This window comes from Ziziphus jujuba, chromosome 6 (genome assembly GCF_031755915.1).
Source record: "Ziziphus jujuba cultivar Dongzao chromosome 6, ASM3175591v1".
NCBI lineage: Eukaryota > Viridiplantae > Streptophyta > Magnoliopsida > Rosales > Rhamnaceae > Ziziphus > Ziziphus jujuba.
The window spans coordinates 16,032,337-16,050,672 of NC_083384.1; the positions used below are offsets into that span (position 1 = coordinate 16,032,337).

General features: G+C 32.5%; 3 protein-coding genes and 1 pseudogene across 18 annotated transcripts in view; 2 read left to right on the forward strand and 2 right to left on the reverse strand.

Moving 5' to 3' along the window:
- LOC107403301 (uncharacterized) overlaps positions 1–6,417 on the forward strand; it is a 158,817-nt gene extending 152,400 nt beyond the window's left edge. The window contains exons 2-6 of one of the 13 annotated variants that reach the window (XR_009639339.1): positions 2,831–2,947; positions 3,267–3,385; positions 3,942–3,984; positions 5,391–5,539; positions 6,001–6,417. Coding sequence is in view for 1 of the 13 variants with exons in the window: in XM_060818287.1 (XP_060674270.1) it covers positions 3,967–3,984; positions 6,001–6,372 (390 nt within the window). In the remaining 12 variants the exon portion in view is untranslated. Of the gene's footprint in view, positions 1–2,759; positions 2,948–2,972; positions 3,070–3,266; positions 3,985–5,390; positions 5,540–6,000 lie in introns of those variants that run through there. The other 12 variants (XR_009639341.1, XR_009639344.1, XR_009639340.1 and 9 more) reach the window with 12 other exon arrangements.
- On the reverse strand, positions 83–17,008 carry LOC132804173 (disease resistance protein RPP2B-like). 4 transcript variants are annotated; one of them, XM_060818284.1, is made up of 8 exons: positions 16,253–16,437; positions 15,526–16,169; positions 12,424–13,534; positions 11,977–12,318; positions 11,026–11,856; positions 10,297–10,918; positions 9,652–9,941; positions 83–446 (listed from the first exon to the last, which is right to left on the reverse strand). In XM_060818284.1, exons 3-6 carry the CDS (start codon positions 12,997–12,999, stop codon positions 10,448–10,450), a joined length of 2,220 nt encoding a protein of 739 aa, XP_060674267.1. In that variant the 5' UTR covers positions 13,000–13,534; positions 15,526–16,169; positions 16,253–16,437; the 3' UTR covers positions 83–446; positions 9,652–9,941; positions 10,297–10,447. The 4 variants fall into 4 exon arrangements, with proteins under 4 accessions (XP_060674267.1, XP_060674268.1, XP_060674266.1 ...); XM_060818285.1 differs by lacking the exon at positions 83–446 and adding an exon at positions 16,752–17,008 and having other exon boundaries at positions 9,549–9,941; positions 16,253–16,301; XM_060818283.1 differs by lacking the exon at positions 83–446 and having other exon boundaries at positions 9,549–9,941.
- On the forward strand, positions 6,517–8,472 carry LOC132804023 (large ribosomal subunit protein mL102 (rPPR5)-like; annotated as a pseudogene).
- LOC132804024 (TMV resistance protein N-like) lies at positions 13,147–16,156 on the reverse strand. The gene is made up of 2 exons (XM_060817905.1): positions 15,594–16,156; positions 13,147–13,534 (listed from the first exon to the last, which is right to left on the reverse strand). Exons 1-2 carry the CDS (start codon positions 16,154–16,156, stop codon positions 13,147–13,149), a joined length of 951 nt encoding a protein of 316 aa, XP_060673888.1.
- Positions 17,009–18,336: the final 1,328 nt, after the last annotated feature.

An 18,336-nucleotide genomic window follows, 5' to 3' on the forward strand; every position in this document is an offset into this window, starting at 1 on the left:
TAATTTAGGTTCTAATACACCTTTTTTCTTTTTCTATTTGTCCTTTCTCCTTTTAAATCTAAATTTAGAAATACAAAATAAATAACACAAAGCATACTTGGATTATTTATCGTAAACTCAAAAATATAATGCTTAAAAAGATTGCCAAACATGTCCCTGATGACTGTTTCTTTTCCTTCATTCCACTCCCTCACTGTTGCCTGCTGCTCAGCTTTTTTCCAATCCACAAAATTAATAAACAATGCACAATAGAAATTGCCTTCTGATGCTCTTCTTGTTTGGTTTATAAGAAAACAAAAGTAGGAAGTGTAAAACTGTCCTTCTTCCTGGCTACACGAATCCATCCTCATCGTTAACCTTCTTCATCATTTCCTCAATCGCTAATCTTGTTCTTCCTCCTGCTCACTCTCTTTCATAAAATCTCCACTGAAGTTTTTAGTGTATTTCTGCGAAAACAGTTGATCAAATGTTTTGGAAGATAATAACACAAAAAATTACCCCAAAAAAAGTCAAATTATCCTTTTCTAATGTATTTAATTTATCAAATACTTGGAAGACAATATGAGAAAATCAGGAAAGCTGAACATGTATAGTATTCAGTTTCCTATAGATTATATGCTCCAAAGAACCAAAAAAATTATAAAAAAAAAAAAAAAAAAAAAAAAAAAAAAAAAAGACGAAGGCCTTTAAATGCACAAATGTTTAAGAGATTTTACTCTACGAGATGAGCAAAAATGCTTCTTTAGATCTGATATGTATTTCAGTAAAAGTAGAGATTCTTTTTCTTGTTTACTGTTACCCTTTATTTAGACCTCTCTAGCTAGTTTCAGAAGTATTATTAATTTGTAAATATATATATATATATATATATATTTAAAGTATACCAATATGATTAATTACTTTATTCGTTTGGAAGAGATATGGTAATATATTGTCCCATAAGCTTGATTGTCTTGGAATTATTGTGAGGATGTGAGTCATTGTTGTGTTGGTATCCATTTGGTTGATTAGAACATTCAACAAATCCTCTTAAAACTGGCTTGGTCTCCATTTGGCTCTCAAACCCATAGTCAGCATTACTGAATTGAATCCCAGAGTTTTTTCTCACATGCCCAATGGGACTTTGTGAAGGATCCTTGCGAGATTTATGGAAAGAAGCCTTGGTGATATGTTGCTACAGATTGAGGACCAGTTTGGCCCAAATACTTCTGACATATCCTCATCAGAACTAGGCCTACACAAATAGTGATAATCAATGATAACTCTTCCATTCTATACTGAGAGAGAGAACTTGTTCTATTTTCACAACCCAGAACTCCCTCTAGCCATTAGAAAACTTGTTCTATTGTCATAAAATACGAAGGTAAGTTTTTGTGCTATCAGTGCTACAAATCCCTAATGCTTTTTGGAAGGTTTAATAATTACATATAGGACTAGTAAGGGGTAATTGCTTTAGAGGCTGTTATTTTGTTAATCAGGTAACCACTTTGCTATAAGAAATGAAATCCTAGGAACACTACGGTGATGTTTTGTTGAGATGAATATGTGAAGAAGTTGATGGCTGGAGAGTGAGACCTATTAGAAGGTTACATGATATTGGTTCATGGAAAAGCATTTAGAGAGGGATGAATTCATGTTGTTTCATTTGCTCTAAAATGGGGGATGGAAGGAGAATTCAAAATAAGTACTCATTCAAACTTCTTTCCCTTTGTTGTCTTGTTTAACATCTTTGGCTATTTGAGATTAAAGGAAAGAACTTGTTACTGAATTTCGTTTCTTTTATGGAAGCTTATTTGTTGGAAACCAGCCAGGCCGGATTATTTATTTAGGCATTATGGGAATTGACATTCAAGGGAATGGGAAAATAAAATAGGATGGAGCTTGATGTGGCAAAATTAGTGAATCATTATGTCAAGTGTTTTCTATTTAGGTTGTGATTGGCCAGGTTTTAATCATGTAACATTTTAGTAGCAGTAGTAAAGATGTGTTGCATGTTCTAACCAAGGTCCCTTTCTATGCTTTAGCATACCACTTTTGTTCATTAGTCTGTATCCTCAAAACTGTGAATTTTGTTTTATATACTTTTGGTGTTGCATGCATGCTGATGGCTTTGGTAAAATATATGTTTAGTTAGCATGATTGTTAGCAACCCTAATGTATTCATTGGTCCCTTTGTTAGACAAAAATAGTAGGGCTTTTGAAGTAGGGGAAATTTCTATTTTGGAGGTGGAAGGTAAACTGTTCAGAGAGCATGTTGAGTGCACCAAGTTACCATCTATCCCAAAAAGCTTAAGCTGTTAGAGAGTAGAGCCTACCATTTAGATCCTGCTAAACAAAACACAATTACCTAAAAACATCTAAATTTGCATAGTGCATCAACTTCAAGAATCTTCATCCTAGTGAATGTCTATTGCAGTGGGGCACAATACAGGAATTTCAAGAGGGATAGGGAAAAAAAGCTATTAGTCTTAGCAACCAAATTTGTGCTCTATTGCAAGATCCTTACATTGAAAAACAAAAATCTCAATTGGAGTTCTAAAATTCATGTAAAGTGACATTCTGTGGCAAATTTCTATTAAGGAATGTATTTTTTGGTTAATAGGCATATTATAGGAATACCCAGCTATTTGCATAATGTTGATTGATCCTGCTCAGAGATAAAGTCATCTTTTTCGTTTTTCTAATGCAGGTTTTAACTTATAATGTAGTATGACATTCTAACAGTTCCCAGTTCTTCTTACAATATTTTTTTGATACAGCTTCTTCCTGATTGTGCATTGTTGAGTTGCTGCATTGCGCTATTGTGCTAATTATCAATTTTATCGTGCAGAGAGCCGAGGAGAATCTTGGGACTCAGAAGGAAACCATAAGAATAATGTAAGACTAAGTTTATTTTCTGGTCCAGTATGGAGAATGCTATATGGTTTCTGCAGTTCTCTGCTCTCAGGTTTAATATCATGCTTTTCCTCTAGTTTATAGATACCTACTCATTTATAAAAGCATAGGGGTAACTGAGTTTTTCGATTTGAAGATCAGTAAAGGAGAACCAAGAAGAAGATAGAAATTATGGCAAATATACTGGTTTTCTTTACTGTATAATCTAATCAAGTTCTCTTAACATTTATGGTTCTGTTCTGTCCTTTGTATTTAAATATACAATTATTTATGCAACATATAAGAAGAATTTTAAACTGCAGAGCTTATATAGTGCTTTATTTTTTTAGTATATCAATTTTAAGTTCTCGGCTTTCAATTTGTTAATGCAGTGCTGGTTGAAGAAGCAGAAAGATACCATGCAACCTGATCAGCAAGAAGAAGGGGAAAAAGTTAGTTGGACTTCTGGGATCATATTTGGAAAAGGAGAGTAAATTGGTCTACGGAAAATGTGGGATGCTATTTGTACTTGATATTCTTCGATTGAGATAATCTGAAATTTGTTAGATTAGTTTGCACTTTTTATAACTGATCATTGTAATTTCCTTTGAATTTCAATTTGGTAGTCAGAGAAGTTTTGAAATGCTAGTGAGGATGTGTATATACATATAATCTGGTAGAAAGTAAGATGTCTATTTTGGAGCTTAAGGAATACTAGTTTTAAGCATAGGAAATGTTCCAAAAGGCATAGCGACTTTAAACTCTTTGCTTTTGAGTACAGGACTATTGAACGATGAGTTTCTTATTGCAATATTGTATTTTAACAGTAGTCAATATTGAGGCACTACAGCCTTATGCTATAACTATCCTAAGTAAATGGTTATCACCATTAAATTGAACTCTATTGTTCCATGTTAAATTTGTAAAGCTCAATGGATGTAATTCTATTTGGTGATTAAATATTTATTTTGTCATCTCCCTTCTTTGATGGTTTTTTCTGCAATTTTTCTTGTGTCAAATTATTTTTTCTATATGTTTTCTTTCATATGTGTGTTTTCTCTTTTCAGGGCATTATTGGCATGAAAACAAAATATGGAACTTCATATAAAGGTAAATTTTTGTGCTCTAAGAAGCTACAAATCCCTAACGCTTTTTGGTAGGTTAATAATTACATACTAGCACTAGTAGGGTACTTGCTTTGCTTGTTAAAAAGTTTGCTATTAGAAATGAAATCGAAATCCTAGGACCACTAGGCTGATGTTTTTGTTGAGAGGAAATATTGAGGAAATTGGTGGCTGGAGAATAAGACTGTTAGTAGATCACATGACACTGGCTCATGGAAAGGACTTAAAAAGGATGAATTCATGTTTTTCCTTTGCTCCAAAATAGGGGATGGAAGGAGAATCCATAATATGAACTTATTCAAAACTACTTTCCCTTTCTTATCTTAATTTACTATAAGAAGATCCCAAGATTTTTGGCCATTTGAGGTTAGGGGAGGAACTTGTTACGGAAGTCCTTTTCTGCTTTGGAAGTTGATCTAATGAAACTTGCAATTATGGATGATTTTATTTAGGCATTATATGGATTGAAATTCAAGGGAATAGGGAGATCAAAAAGGACAAAGCTTAATGTAGTAGAACAAATCTTGACATCAAATATAAGATAATGTTTTAAGAGAAGTATATCCTGTGTGGTATGTTCCAATAAACGTGCCTTCCTTCGCCTTGGCTTCTATGCTTAAAACATATTGATTGTAAAAGATTTTGGGAGAAGAGGATAAATGCTTACAGGTGCTTTTTATGCAAGAGTTCTTAGGGGACTGGGAAGACCACTTCTACTAATTACTGAATAGCCTACACGAACTCTGAATATCTGTTTGCTATATTATTGGTGTTTCATGCTTGCTTCTGGCCTTGGTAATATGTTTAGTTGGTATGGAGGATTGTATGTTGACCGAATGATGGAGATTATTCCGGGTTCTGTATCATAAACCAAGCAGGTTGCTAACCAGCCTGATGTATTCATTGGTCCCAGTGTTGGTGAGAAATAAAAGGGGTTTTGAAGTAGAGGAACATTCTATTATGGGGTTGAAGGGTTAAACACTTCGTAGAGCTTTTAGAGTGGACCTAGTTAGCATCACTCCTAAAAGTCTAAGCTATTAGAGTATAGGGCCTCCTATTTTGAGCAAGCTAAACACAGTACAGTTCACAATTACCTCAAAATGTCTCCTAATCCCTTATAGAAAAAACTTCGTGGATGCCTGTTCAGAGAATTTCGAGTAGGAGAATAGAAAAAGCAGTTACCCTTCATAAAAAAATGTATTCTCTGTTGCAATATCCAAATATTGAAGGAAACTCCTTGGAGTTCAAGTCACATTCTGTAGCAGAATTCTATTGTGGAACCTATGTTAATGTCATTTTTTTTTTTTTTTAGTTCTTTCTGATGCAGGTTTTAATTTAAAATGTGATATGATAACAGTTCCTAATTCTTCTAACAATATTTCTTTGGTACAGCTTCTCCCTGATTGTGTCCCCTACTCTATGGCCTACATTCTTGAGTTGCTGACATTGCACCATTGTGCTGGTTGTAAATTTTATCGTGCAGAGAGTCGGAGGAGAGTCTTGGGGCTCAGAAGGAAACCGCATAAAAAGTCTAGGACTAGGTTTATTTACTATACTTTTATCGATAGTTGAAAAGCTTTGCATTTAGTCCGTACCAAACTCTACATGGTTTCTGCGATTCTGCTCATAGATAGGGCTAACTGAATTTTGTTATTTGAAGATCCATAAAATAGAACCCATAAGAAAATAGAAATTATGATAAGTTTATTGGTTTTGTTTGCTCTATAATCTAATCCAGTTCTTTAGGCAGTTTTGTTTCTGTCCTCTTGAGATGAATGTAAAATATTTTTTGCAAGAGATAAGTTGCCGGAGAGAAGAAAATAGAATTTTTAGCTAAATTGTTTATCTGACAGACTATACACTAGACATGAATTCATCGGATTATGAATCTATCAAATCAATTTTTTAAGCATTGAAAATCTCCTTCCCTCAATTCCATTTGAGTTTGTGTTCATGCCTCTTGTTCATTTGCAACTAAACCTTCTGTTTTGGAATTTTCAAGGCTTCTGTAGGTCCTCGTTTTGCATTGATTCAAAGAACACTGGAAACTGTGGGAACCAGTTTCAAGAAGATTCCAACTGAAGATTGTCCAACCATCAGAAGAGGTTCAGTAGCATGGATTGGTTCAGGCCCAGAATTGTTTATAAGCCTTGCAAATCATGAAGAGTGGAAAAACTCATACACTGTTTTCGGTTCTGTAACTTCCACAAGACATGAATTTTGCGGAGAAAATTGCTCATCTCCCCACCAAACCAGATGTTCGGAACAATATCGTATCTGTGCTAGAAGAAGCTGTTCCATTGGTGATTCAAAGAATCAAAACCAGTCATGGAGATATTACTACAGGTGTAAAAACAGATTGACAAAGGTTTAAGTGTAAATTCTGGGTGCATATGCAATCAAAGTTTGTTTTTCCTTTTTTTTTTATTTTTTTTTCTCTCGCTGTTTTGAACTTTTTGAATTCAGTTTTGCTTTTATTTCTTGAAGCTATAACACCAACATTTAAGGAAAAAACTTTCATGTATCAAAAAGTAATAAGCCCAATGCTTTCATGTATACTACGTTGTTGCCTGGACTATTTGATGCAGTAAGATGCCTGAAGCTCGGGTAATGTTAAAGGAGATGGTAGAGAAGCATGTTGCTCGTGAGATAATTCTATCTTAGTCAGATTGTTATCTTGCCAGTGCAAGGGTGATCTCAATTCTAATGCATATGTTCTCAAAGCAATGGTTCGGCTAAGCATTCCAATAGAGACTGGTCACTATGGCTTTTTAATTGAGAATCTTTGTGAGGCTGAGGTTTATGATCAGGCAGTGAACTTGTCGGATAAGTTTGTAGATGAACGAAATTATACGAAGACCCCAGAGTTTCTTGGAGATTGTGTCTAGTACTTATAACCCAATGATTATCTGTGTAATCATGGCCAAACAGGGAAAGCTGAAACCTTTTTTCTGATAGTTGTTGCCTTTAATAATTTGATCTTCGTCATTCCAAATGAAGGAATCCTGATTCTGCATTTGAAATTTTAAGGATTATGGGTATGAGATGGGTATTTAGATGTGCAAATTCTTATAACTTGCTCATCAAAAGCTACTTAACAAAAGGTGAGCCATCTGATGATAAAACAGCTTTAGATGGACGTGGCTGCGAAGATTTTGGAAGCCCTTCTCTTGAGAGGTCATGTTGAGTAAGCATTAGGACGAATTGATCCACTCATGCAGAGTTGGCGCACACCTAATTTTGATAGTCTCTTGTCCCTTTTTTTGTGAGAAAGGGAAGACCATTGCTGCTCTCAAGATATTAGATTTTTGTCTTGGATGGGACTGAACATAAGACTTGTAAGCTATAATAAGGTGTTGGATGCTCTTCTAGCAGTAGGGAAAACTCTCAAATGCTTATTCAATATCGTGCAAAATAATGGAGAAAGGAGCGACCACTGGAGTTGCTGTAAAAATCTTATTAGGAGCCCTAATCAGGAGGGAAACACAAAGCTACCAGATATTCTTTCTAGAATGACAAAGAGACACAATGCCAGTGGGAGCAGAAATTGGAAGGTACAAGCTTTGACTGCTGCTTGATTTGCTGTCTCTCTAACCTTTTGCAGGTGAGATAGAATTTACATAGAATTATAATCTAAGCACCACAATGATACTGATGATGGAAACATAAGTAACCATGAGATCTGTTGGCTAGTGGAGATTTGACATTTTCCTTTGTTTTTTACTCTGATAATTCCCCACTATCGTTGTTGTACTGAAACCCCTTTGATACTCAAAATTTTTGCAGATATATACATGGTACCATATATTAGATGTTTGAACTAAAACAGGTATCACCCTAGTGATGACTCTGTTTATAGAAGTGTATAGTATTGATGTACTTGACCATCACTTTGTGTTATTATTTAATTTTCTTTTTCATCAGTATAATTATCTTAAATTTACAATCTTTGCATTTCTCATGTGATTTCCTATGGATATAATTTGACCTTTTGTACCCATTTTTGTTATGTGTACATGTGAACTGTTCTTGACAGAGGTTAATTCTTGTGTTTTGGGGGACCAAGTCGCTTGGTTTCGTTCTGTTCCTGTGGTGTCTGTATAGTGTGGAGCAGTATTAGATTTTTCTACCATTTGGAGAGATGATGTTAATGGATGTTGTTAATGGAGCAGTAGGCTTTGCTTGAGGGGAAGTTAACTAGTAGGAAATGCGAGTGAATGACTTGAAACAATTGTGATGGTGAGAGATGGGCATTGGTTGGTGGTTGGGAAGCGAGATTTACCAGCATATGACTTTTCTGTGGTGTCTTGTGTCTCAATTAAGGGTCAATGGACTAAAAATTATCCTGTAGCATTTGACTCCCTATCCAAGGTAGCATTTTGTGGTGTCCTAAAAAATGGTGTTAAAGTTTCCAAATTTGACAACTATAATTCATCCATCATAAGTAAAGATGAGATTTTGTTTGATTTGATTATAGTTGTTGTATCATGTACAAATGAAATGCAGGGCTGAGTTATTGTTTTGTTGGTTATTGTCTCCACCTTAACAAAACCATCTATTTTTTCTCCTGCTAAGAAAGAAAACCATCTTTTGCTAGGAAACAAAGCCATCTTTAATTTCAGGAACACATGGACTTATAGACTATTTTAAGAGCGATAGTAACTCTAATAGGAGAAAATACTTGCGATGGTAACTCAAACAGAAGTAAATACTAAGTTAAGCACCAAATAAAGAATTAAAAAAAAAAATCCTTTTGTTTTTTCAACAAGCCAGAACTCTCTATTTGTGAACACGTTTCATTTTTCATGTAGTTGAGGGTTTTTACTTAAAAGCTATTTGTGAACATGTCTGTCAACTACTAATGTACATTTAAGCAGAATGCTTAGTTTCGCTATTACTTGTTCTACAAACTCTATCAACTTAGGAATATTTCGAGTAAGGAAATTATTGTCACAAACTTATGAATACCAACACAAGCTAAAAGGAAATAAATGACATAAGTTACAAAATTTATTAGAATTGTTTCTTTTTAAATAAAATGATATTATGTATGTATTTATATTATACGATATAATTTAAAATGCTTATATTAGCCTGAGCAATAAATGTAGATTTGAAGTTCATTTGTACAGAAAGAAGAAAGAAAGAAAGGATCACATTAGTAACATTGCCCAACGGAAACAGTGACTTTTCCATTGGACTTCCTCTTGAGGTCTAGTGATCTAAGGCTGGTTCTTTCTTTCTTTCTTTATTTTGATTTGTATATTATTTATTTATTATTATTTTTTTTTATTTTTTTTGGAATTGAAATTAAAATATTTAATTTTATAAAATTTGTTAAAATTAAATGTAAGTTTGTAATTTATCCAAATTTGAGCAGTAAAAGTGGAACTTCCATATTGATTAAAATTTACTAATTTTGCAGGTCAAATTTTTTATTCTAATAATTTATATTAAAATAATATTAATTAATTAATAAAAAATTACGAATTTACATTTTATAGTTTGAGAAGTTTTATAATTTATATCCTAATAAATCTTTTTTTTTCCTTTTTCCTCTTTCATTTTAAATTAAATTTAAGAAATAAAATAAATAAAACAAAGCACACTTTGACTGTTCATCTTAAACTACTATAATGCTTAGAAACATTACCGAACATGTCCCTGATGGCTGTTTCTTTTCCCTACACTCCACGCCCTTGCATAACAAAGAACAACTCCACAACTCTCAAAACCCACCTCGCTCGCCATTGCTGGCTGGTTAGCCTTTTCCGATCAACAAAACCAATGGTTCAGCTCCACGAGCAAATCATCTCTTGGAGCTCCTCTAGAGCCTCCCAATAGTAACGGCAATATTCTTCATCACTTCTTCAATCGCTAATCTTGTTCTTCTTTCCGATCACTCTCCTTTTGAAAACCTCCACCTAAGCTTTTAGTATATTTCTGCAAAAGCAGTTGATCAAATGTTTTGGAAGATAATAACATAAAAAATTACAAAGAAAAAATAGTTAAACCATCCTTTTTAACGTATTTTATCAAACATTTGGAAGACAACAAAAACAAAATCAGGGAAACTGAACCTGTATTGTATTCTGTTTTCTATAGATTATATGCTCCAAACAACCAGAAAAAACCTTTCAAATACACAAATGTTTGAGGGATGGTATTTTTTTTTTTTTTCCAGTTACTCTTTATTCAAATCTCACTAATTAAAATCAAAAGTATTATTAATTTGTATATATATAAATATATATATATATATATATATAAAAACAATATATGTAAAATGCTTAATTACCTTATTCATTTGGAAAAGATACGGTTATTATCCCATAAGCTTGATTCTCTTGGAATTATTGTGAGGAAGTGAGTCGCCGTTGTGTTGGTGTCCATTTGGTTGATTAGAACGGGCTCTTTCTTCATTTAGTTCCTCAAACCCATAGTCAGCATTACAGAACTGAAACCAACCCTAACTTTTTGATAATGCGCAAATAGCGATCCTTACGATCCCTGAAAGATACTCGGAAAGAAGCCTCGGTAATGTTGCTACAGATGGAGGACCAGTTTGGCCCAGACACTTTTGACAATTCAGAATGAGACAAAGTCCGGGAAAAAATATACACATGATCTGAATCAGTGGTTACAGGAAAAATACAGTCAGTAGTACCACAAAATTTGTAAAGACGGTCATCACTGTTCCTAGTATTGGTTTTGAAATTGAATTCGAATTCAGTAGTCAATTCTTGTGTTCCAACATGATTATACAACTCATAAAAAACAATGCAAAAAGCAAATCTGAATGGCAGTTTAAACCAATTTGGAGGAAGGAGGATATTGATAGAATTCCCACCATCAGTTTGATAGCTGAACCATTCTGGGATTTCATCTCCTGGATACATGATATAATGACAATACGGTCCCTGGTCATATAGGGAGAAGAAATTAATATCCAAGTCACTACAAAAATAATATATGTATAGATATATAAATATATAGATATATATTTAGGAAGAAAGAATATGCATACATCATCTTGACCGGACAATGAAAGAAGGCGTGCTCGGTCAGCAATTACGTTGTTGCGTGTGTCCTCATCCAATTTTAGACAATTCATAAACCAATAACTGCAACCATTATGGCGAAAAGGTGGTTTGGGTGGAGACCCCCGACTTGATATTGTCTCCAATGATGTGCAATCGTTTGCATCCAACCTACGTAAAGATGATGGAAGCTCTGCTGTTGATTTCAATCTCTCACATTTTTCTATATCCATAGTTTCCAAACCATGTGGAAGGGGAGGCAATTCTTCAAGTGATGAACATTCCGCAAGCACCAACTGCTGAAGATGCAACAATTTACACAGGCTGTTTGGGAGAAACTTAATCTTATGCCACCTATTGAGAATTAAAATTTTGAGCTCAGTTAGATGTTCAATTGACTCGGGTAACTCTTCAATCTCTGTTCTAACTAACGCAATTTTAACCAAGCATTCCATACGATTCGAGATTTCTGGAATCTTTCTCAGATTTGGGCAACCATAAAGATATAGCTCTTCCAGATATTTCAACTCCCAAATGCTTCCTGGTAGACTTTTAATTGCTGTCCCATCCATTGTTAAATATCTTAGGTTGATTGGGAGATGTTCTATGCCATCTTCCAAATTGTTGCACTCTGTCATATCTAGTAACTGAAGCTTGTTGAGATTCCGAAAAAATGGAGGAATATGAACCAATCTTGTGCAATATCGAAGATGTATCTCTTGAAGATTTATAGCCCGAGACAAGTTTGGTATTTGAATAAGGTGCTCAGAAAAACTAAGATTGATCTTCTTTAACTTCACAAGCTCAGGTGGCTGTCGCTTACAACCAAAAAAATAAATAAATAAATAAATAACAGAATTATTAATCTACTTTTTAATTAAACAGTACTACATCTCTAATGCAACATATATTTACGTAACTAGATTAAGCTTGCATACCTGGGCTTCGTTCCAAAGCTGCTCAAGTTGGCTATCACGCATAATAAATTCAACAAGATTCTCTGGACTTAAATATGGCAAATATTTCAAAGGATATGAATCCCAATGAAAATATCTTATCTCATCAGAAATAAAAAAGTCAAGCCCATCAGGAAGATATATGTGTTCATGCCATTCTTTTATATCAAGATTGTGGTTTAATTTATCATAGTATCTGACATAGGAATGCATTATTTTAAGAACTCGTAGATTGTGCATCTTTGAGAATGCTGTACGGCTCACATTTACATCCCTTTTAGGGCCACGCAGATTCAACAAAATGCCTTCAATTGTAGATGTGCCCTGACAATCAAATCATTGTCGTATATAAGGATACCATTTCAATATAAAGAAAATTTTATTAACTAAAATATTTATGTGGACAAATCAATATGTATTTGCACTTACCGTATTTCTTTCCAGTACACGGCAGACATCCTTAGTATTCCAGAGTCTACTACGATTTCCTGCATCTTTGTTTTCATCACAAACAATTTGTCGGCCCATTTGTCGCAGTAAATCATGCATTTCCAAATCAAATTTTGTCCGATCAATCAGTAAGGATTTATCGATGAGAACGCCTATCTCATTTGTTGCATCAGAATGCTCATTGCGATTTAATATGCTTTCTACATCTTCTCTAACCATTCCATCAGTAAAGAAACATGCCATGTCAAGAAATATATCTTGGATGCGTTTGTCACCTAATCCATCAAAACTTATTCTCAATACTTTTAGAATGTCAGGGTCCGCGTCTGTTTTTAGCTTCTCCAATGCACTTTCCCATTCTTTAATGCTTTTGGATTTAAGGGAAGAACCCAAGACTTTAAGAGCTAATGGATTGCCCTTTGCATAATGTGCAACACTTTCTATTAAAGCCTCATAACCTGTTGCAAGTGAATTTGGTCCAAAAGCATGGAAACAGAAGAGCTGAAGTGCATCACGGTGATCTAACCCCTTCGACTCGTATATTGCATGAGCCATCGTCCTAAGCAGTTGCTTATCTCTACTTGTGACAATGATTCTACTTCCATTCGCAAATTGATATCCTTCAAATAATTCTTGCAATTTAGATCTTCTCCCATTCAAGTTATCTAAAACAATAAAGACTTTTTTATGGCGGATTCTATCTTAAATAAATCTTGACCCTACACCTGGAGTGTCTGTGCATAGGAGATTTGCATCCTTTAACAACTCAAAAAGAATTCTACGTCTCATATGATATATATTATCAGTTTCTTCTGGAATATCCTCAAGAAAGCAATAACCATCAAAACGAGAATATGAACATCTTTGAAATACAATGCTGGCAAGGGTGGTCTTACCGATACCGCCCATACCCCAAATACCTATGATGCGAGCATCCATTTCACCATCCATTTTGCCAATGCTTAATAATGATTCAATTTCCTTGACAGGCTCTTCAATTCCAATGAGGTTCCCATAATTTGTTAATTGGTATTTAGCCAATCTCAATAAAATGTCTCCAACAACTTCTTCAACTAGCTTGCACTCATACCTAACAAAAACCAAAAAAATAATGAATTACAAATTGTTAGAAACAAAAGATCTTTAATATAAGTTTAGGTATTTAAAAGAAATAAATATAGACCGTTTCAATAGCCAATATATATATGCTATATTTTCAGATTATTTTAATTTTTTATTCAATATTTGTATTTGTTCTTACCGATTGAATAGTATTCTTAATTGGCTTCACTTTTTCGTATATCATATCAAATTTTTTATTACTTTCAAAAGAAAAGTATTACCATATCCGTTCGTTTTCTAAATGCATTTACTGATCAGAATTTTACTATTTGGCCTTTTTATTTTATTTTCTTCCGATAATTAGGAGGGAGAATTCATTTTCTAAATGCACTTACAAGACCAAGCAGTTGATGGAATCTAGATCTAAAAATTATCAACCCATACAAATTTTAGTTGTTCAAATTATTACCCAGAAAAAAAGTTTTTTTTTTTTTTTTTTGTAATAAAGAATGAGTTCAATGTATTATATATAACAGCAGTATTATTTTTTATTTATTTATTTTTTTACAATACATTTTATTGTATAATTAAATAACTTCAATCGAGCATATGATATAACCTCCAAATAAAAGTAAAAATTTGTGTTAAAAAAAATTAAACGTAAACATTATATCTAATTAGTTTTATTTATAACATAAATGATAATAAAATATATTTCATTATATAATTACTTTTCATAGTTCTAAAAGTTTAATCACATTAATAAAAATCGAAGTTTAGTTTAATTTTACATATAAAAATCCAAGTTCAATCAAATATATAAAAAAAAAATCATAAATTATACTAATATAAAAATAATAATAATAATAAAAGGCTACTATACGCTAAATATAAAATATTACTCTATAATTTATTCAGTTTTTCTTAGTCTGACAGTACACCTAAGATATTATCGAACTTAACAAAAGTTTTATCCAGTCCAGGCCGGTCAAGAGAAGTAGAGCAGTCCAAGACTACTTACCAAAGAGGCCTATATACAGTCTAATGCATTTTATGAAGGGATTTTTGGTCATGGATTGCATTTTATAGTTTGATTCCCCAAATAAAACACTCTCACATTATCCCACAATTTTCATTACCGACAAATGCGACTATGGGTCAGATTTTATTTTATTTTATTTTATTTCCGCTTTTGGACAACAATATGGATCATATTGATTTGCAAAAAATAAATAAATAAATAAAACCAATAGATAATGACACTAAAAAAGGTTAATCTATAAATTTAGGGGGTAAAAACAATAAAAGAATATTTATTTACCCCTAAAACTTAATTTGCCACCTGCAATTTTCAATTCAATGCATCCTAAACTTCAGTTTTTTTTATTTTTTTATTTTTTTATTTTTTATTTTTTTGAGGTCGAAACCCAAACTTTAGTTACCTGTACAAGTACTAATTTTGAATAACATAATATTTATGCTTAATAGGGTGAACAGAAAAAGGAATGCAAACTGAGACATAGAAATGATGTCTAATAAGAAGCATTAGGAACTTGATAAAAAGAGAGTCAATACAGTCAAGATCCATAGCATCAGAAAAAGATTAATGTATAGGGACAAAACTCTTAGCTGCAACTTATAGCCCCAAAAAAAAAATAATAATAAAAACTCTTAGCTGCAAAGTAAATATTATCATTAAAAAAAAATGTATTTGGGACAAACGGGTTTATGTCATCAAGATATGTAGCCACTAAAAACATTTATTACTAAAAACAATAAAATTTATCACCAGACAATTTTAGTAATGGGTTATAATTATAAATTAGCTACAAACAAACTTTTATCAGTAAAATTTTTTTCATGGACAAATTTTCACATTTTGTAGCTAAGAGTTTTGTCATCTGCAAAATTATTGATGCTTTCGAATATCAGTGAACATTGTTAATTAATTAATCTCTCGAGCAAATATGATTTAATTATTTTGTACGTATTATTAAATAATAAGATAAAAAAGTTTACCTAAAATTTTTGGAATCATAACCGGACAGATCAGTCACTTCTTTTAGAGCATCCCTCCACTGCTTCACCTTCTCCATTTTTTGTTGTCTCTAAAACGACGTTCATGATCAGCGAATGCTTTCGCATAACTATCTTTCTGTTTCCGTACAATGGATGGATCTATGCCATAAAAGATGGGTATGACATTCTCATTTCTCTTGCATTTAAGTATATGTACTAATTCATCTAAACACCATGTAGAAGATGCAAAGTTTTGGGACAAAACTATTATGCAAATCTTTGATTCCTCAATCGCCTTCATAAGCGTCGGTGAAATTTCATGACCACTTTCAAGAGTTTGCTCATCCATGTAGGTGTGGATACTTTTTTTACACAAAGCATCATAAAGATGTCCAATAAAACCACAACGAGTGTCCTCACCTCTGAAACTAAGAAATATGTCATACTTTTCTTCTTCCTCTTCAGAAGGGGAGGATTCAGAAGAAGAAGAAGAGGAATCAGAAGCAGAGGTAGGGTTGTTGATTTCCTTTTTCTTCTTTTGGTAAGAAAGAACGGTCAAGAATCCCAAAACAAGCAAAAGTACCAAAACTAGTAAGCTAAGATAGAGCCAGATCTGGTAACCAACAGCCATGTTAATTTATAACCTGCAAGCAAATCCACAAGTGAATTGGTGCGAATGGAAACTCCCTTAATTATACATATATTATTGTAAATGGAGATAAATTACCAAGCTTGCTTTTCTCCAGTGCCGGTCCGAAAACGCTTTGGTCCTGTTTCTGTGTTTAGAGAGAGAAAGAGAGAGATAAACTAGAAAGTAGTTTGGAAGAAGCTTGATCACTTACTTATTTGAAATTATATATATATATATATATATATACATGAGATTCGTTTGCTCTGATTAATGAAAAAATAAAATTAAGAAGGGGATCGAAATTACTTGCCTGTCTTCCTTGAAACAGAGAGAGAGAGAGAAAGAGGAACTAGTGTTTAGAGAGAGAGTTTAGAGAGAGAGAGAAACTAGTGTTTAGAGAGAGAGAGAAACAGAGAGAGAGAGAAACTAATGTTTAGAGAGAGAGAGAGAGAAAAGAGATAAACTAGAAAGTAGTTTGGAAGAAGCTTGATCACTTACCTATTTGAAATTATATATATATATATATATATATACACATGAGATTCTTTTGCTCAAATTAATGAAAAATTAAAATTAATAAGGGAGTCGAAATTACTTGTCTGTTCTTCCTTGAACCTTCCACACTGAATTCAGCATGCCAATTTTCCACACCGCAGTAGACTAATAAGTGAAACGCGGTTTTACTTTATGACACGCAGGACTCAGAAGTCGAACTTATCATTCCATGCCATGTGGTTGCTTGCCACGTCCGATTACTCTCTCTTCTCCCTCACAACCGGCTACGGGCTGTTTTACTTTCCCTTTCCCTTTCGTTTTCTTTTTCTTCTCCTTCTCTCCCAAAAGCCATACCTTCGAACCCTTCTATTTTGCACAAAAAATCAGTGTCAAAAACCAGATCTTCAATCTTTCAATAATGACAAAATGGAACGATGGGTTCAAGTCATTCATTCCCAAAATAGCAAAATAGAATAACCAAATGAATTTGTCTTTAAAAAAACAAAATTGAAATTATAAAATCTCCAATGATAAATTCGATTTTTAGATTTAACTCATTTATGATTTCTTTTTTTTTATTATTTTTTTGGGGGTAAAAATCACTATCAATCCTAGCAATGAGCCAACTGTAATAATGGAAAACAAAAATATTCCAAAAGTTGTTCATGAGGCCCAGATTTCGAAACAAGCTGCTGAAGAGAAAGAATAAAAAAGAGCCATCTTTGCAATTTTTGCTGATGAAGGGAAATTCGTTATTTCATATTTTGGTGATGAAGGGACTTGGTGGTTTCAGGAAAAAATAAAAATAAAATAAAAAAAATCTTCTGCCAGAGATTTGTTAAAAAATTGATCAAAGTAACTGGTTAGGGTGGGACGCCACAGCCAAAAGTTTTTAAAAAAGGGTTAAAAATTGGCTGTTAAATAATAATAATAGAAATATTTCATTTACATCTTTAAAATTTATGATAAATTATTTACACCGATGATTTTCATTCTTTTTCCTATATAATCGTTTAAATTACTTTTATATCCTGATAAAGTTAAATTATTTATAAAGTTCGTTCGAAAAGTGTCAAAATTGAAACGAAAAATAATTTTTAAAATTTATTTTTTTGAAATTTAATTTTTTCAAAATTAATTTATTTTTTTTATTTGATAAATAATAGAAAAATTGAAATTTACAAGTAATTAAATTTAAGATTATATAATAAATTAAGAATAAATATGTATTTTAAAAAAATTTTAAAACTAATTTCTCTGTGATTTTCAAAATGACACTTATAACTTTTTCATATATTTTTCTATATTGGTGGAAATCTAATTCTCTAGATCCATACTTTTCCATCTTACAGTAAACATCCAAAAAAAAAAAAGCTATCACTTTTCTAAGAGAATTAGATTCCCACTGACTTTACCTCTGTCCAAATGTGCTGTAAATGTAGTCAGTTTTTTTTTTTTTTTTGCAAAAAATAATTTCTTTGGATGATTTTGTAAAAATTAATTTGAAGATTCAAAAAAAAAAATTTCTATATATTTTTAATTAATTTTTTTGAAAATTATGCGATAATTTTTATCAAATAAGATTGGCTTAATTAATATTGTCTCTGTTAAAATCTTATCGCCTTTTAAAAATCTTACTAATTTAACTACCATATTTGGTATGGGATAATCACTTTCACTGTAGT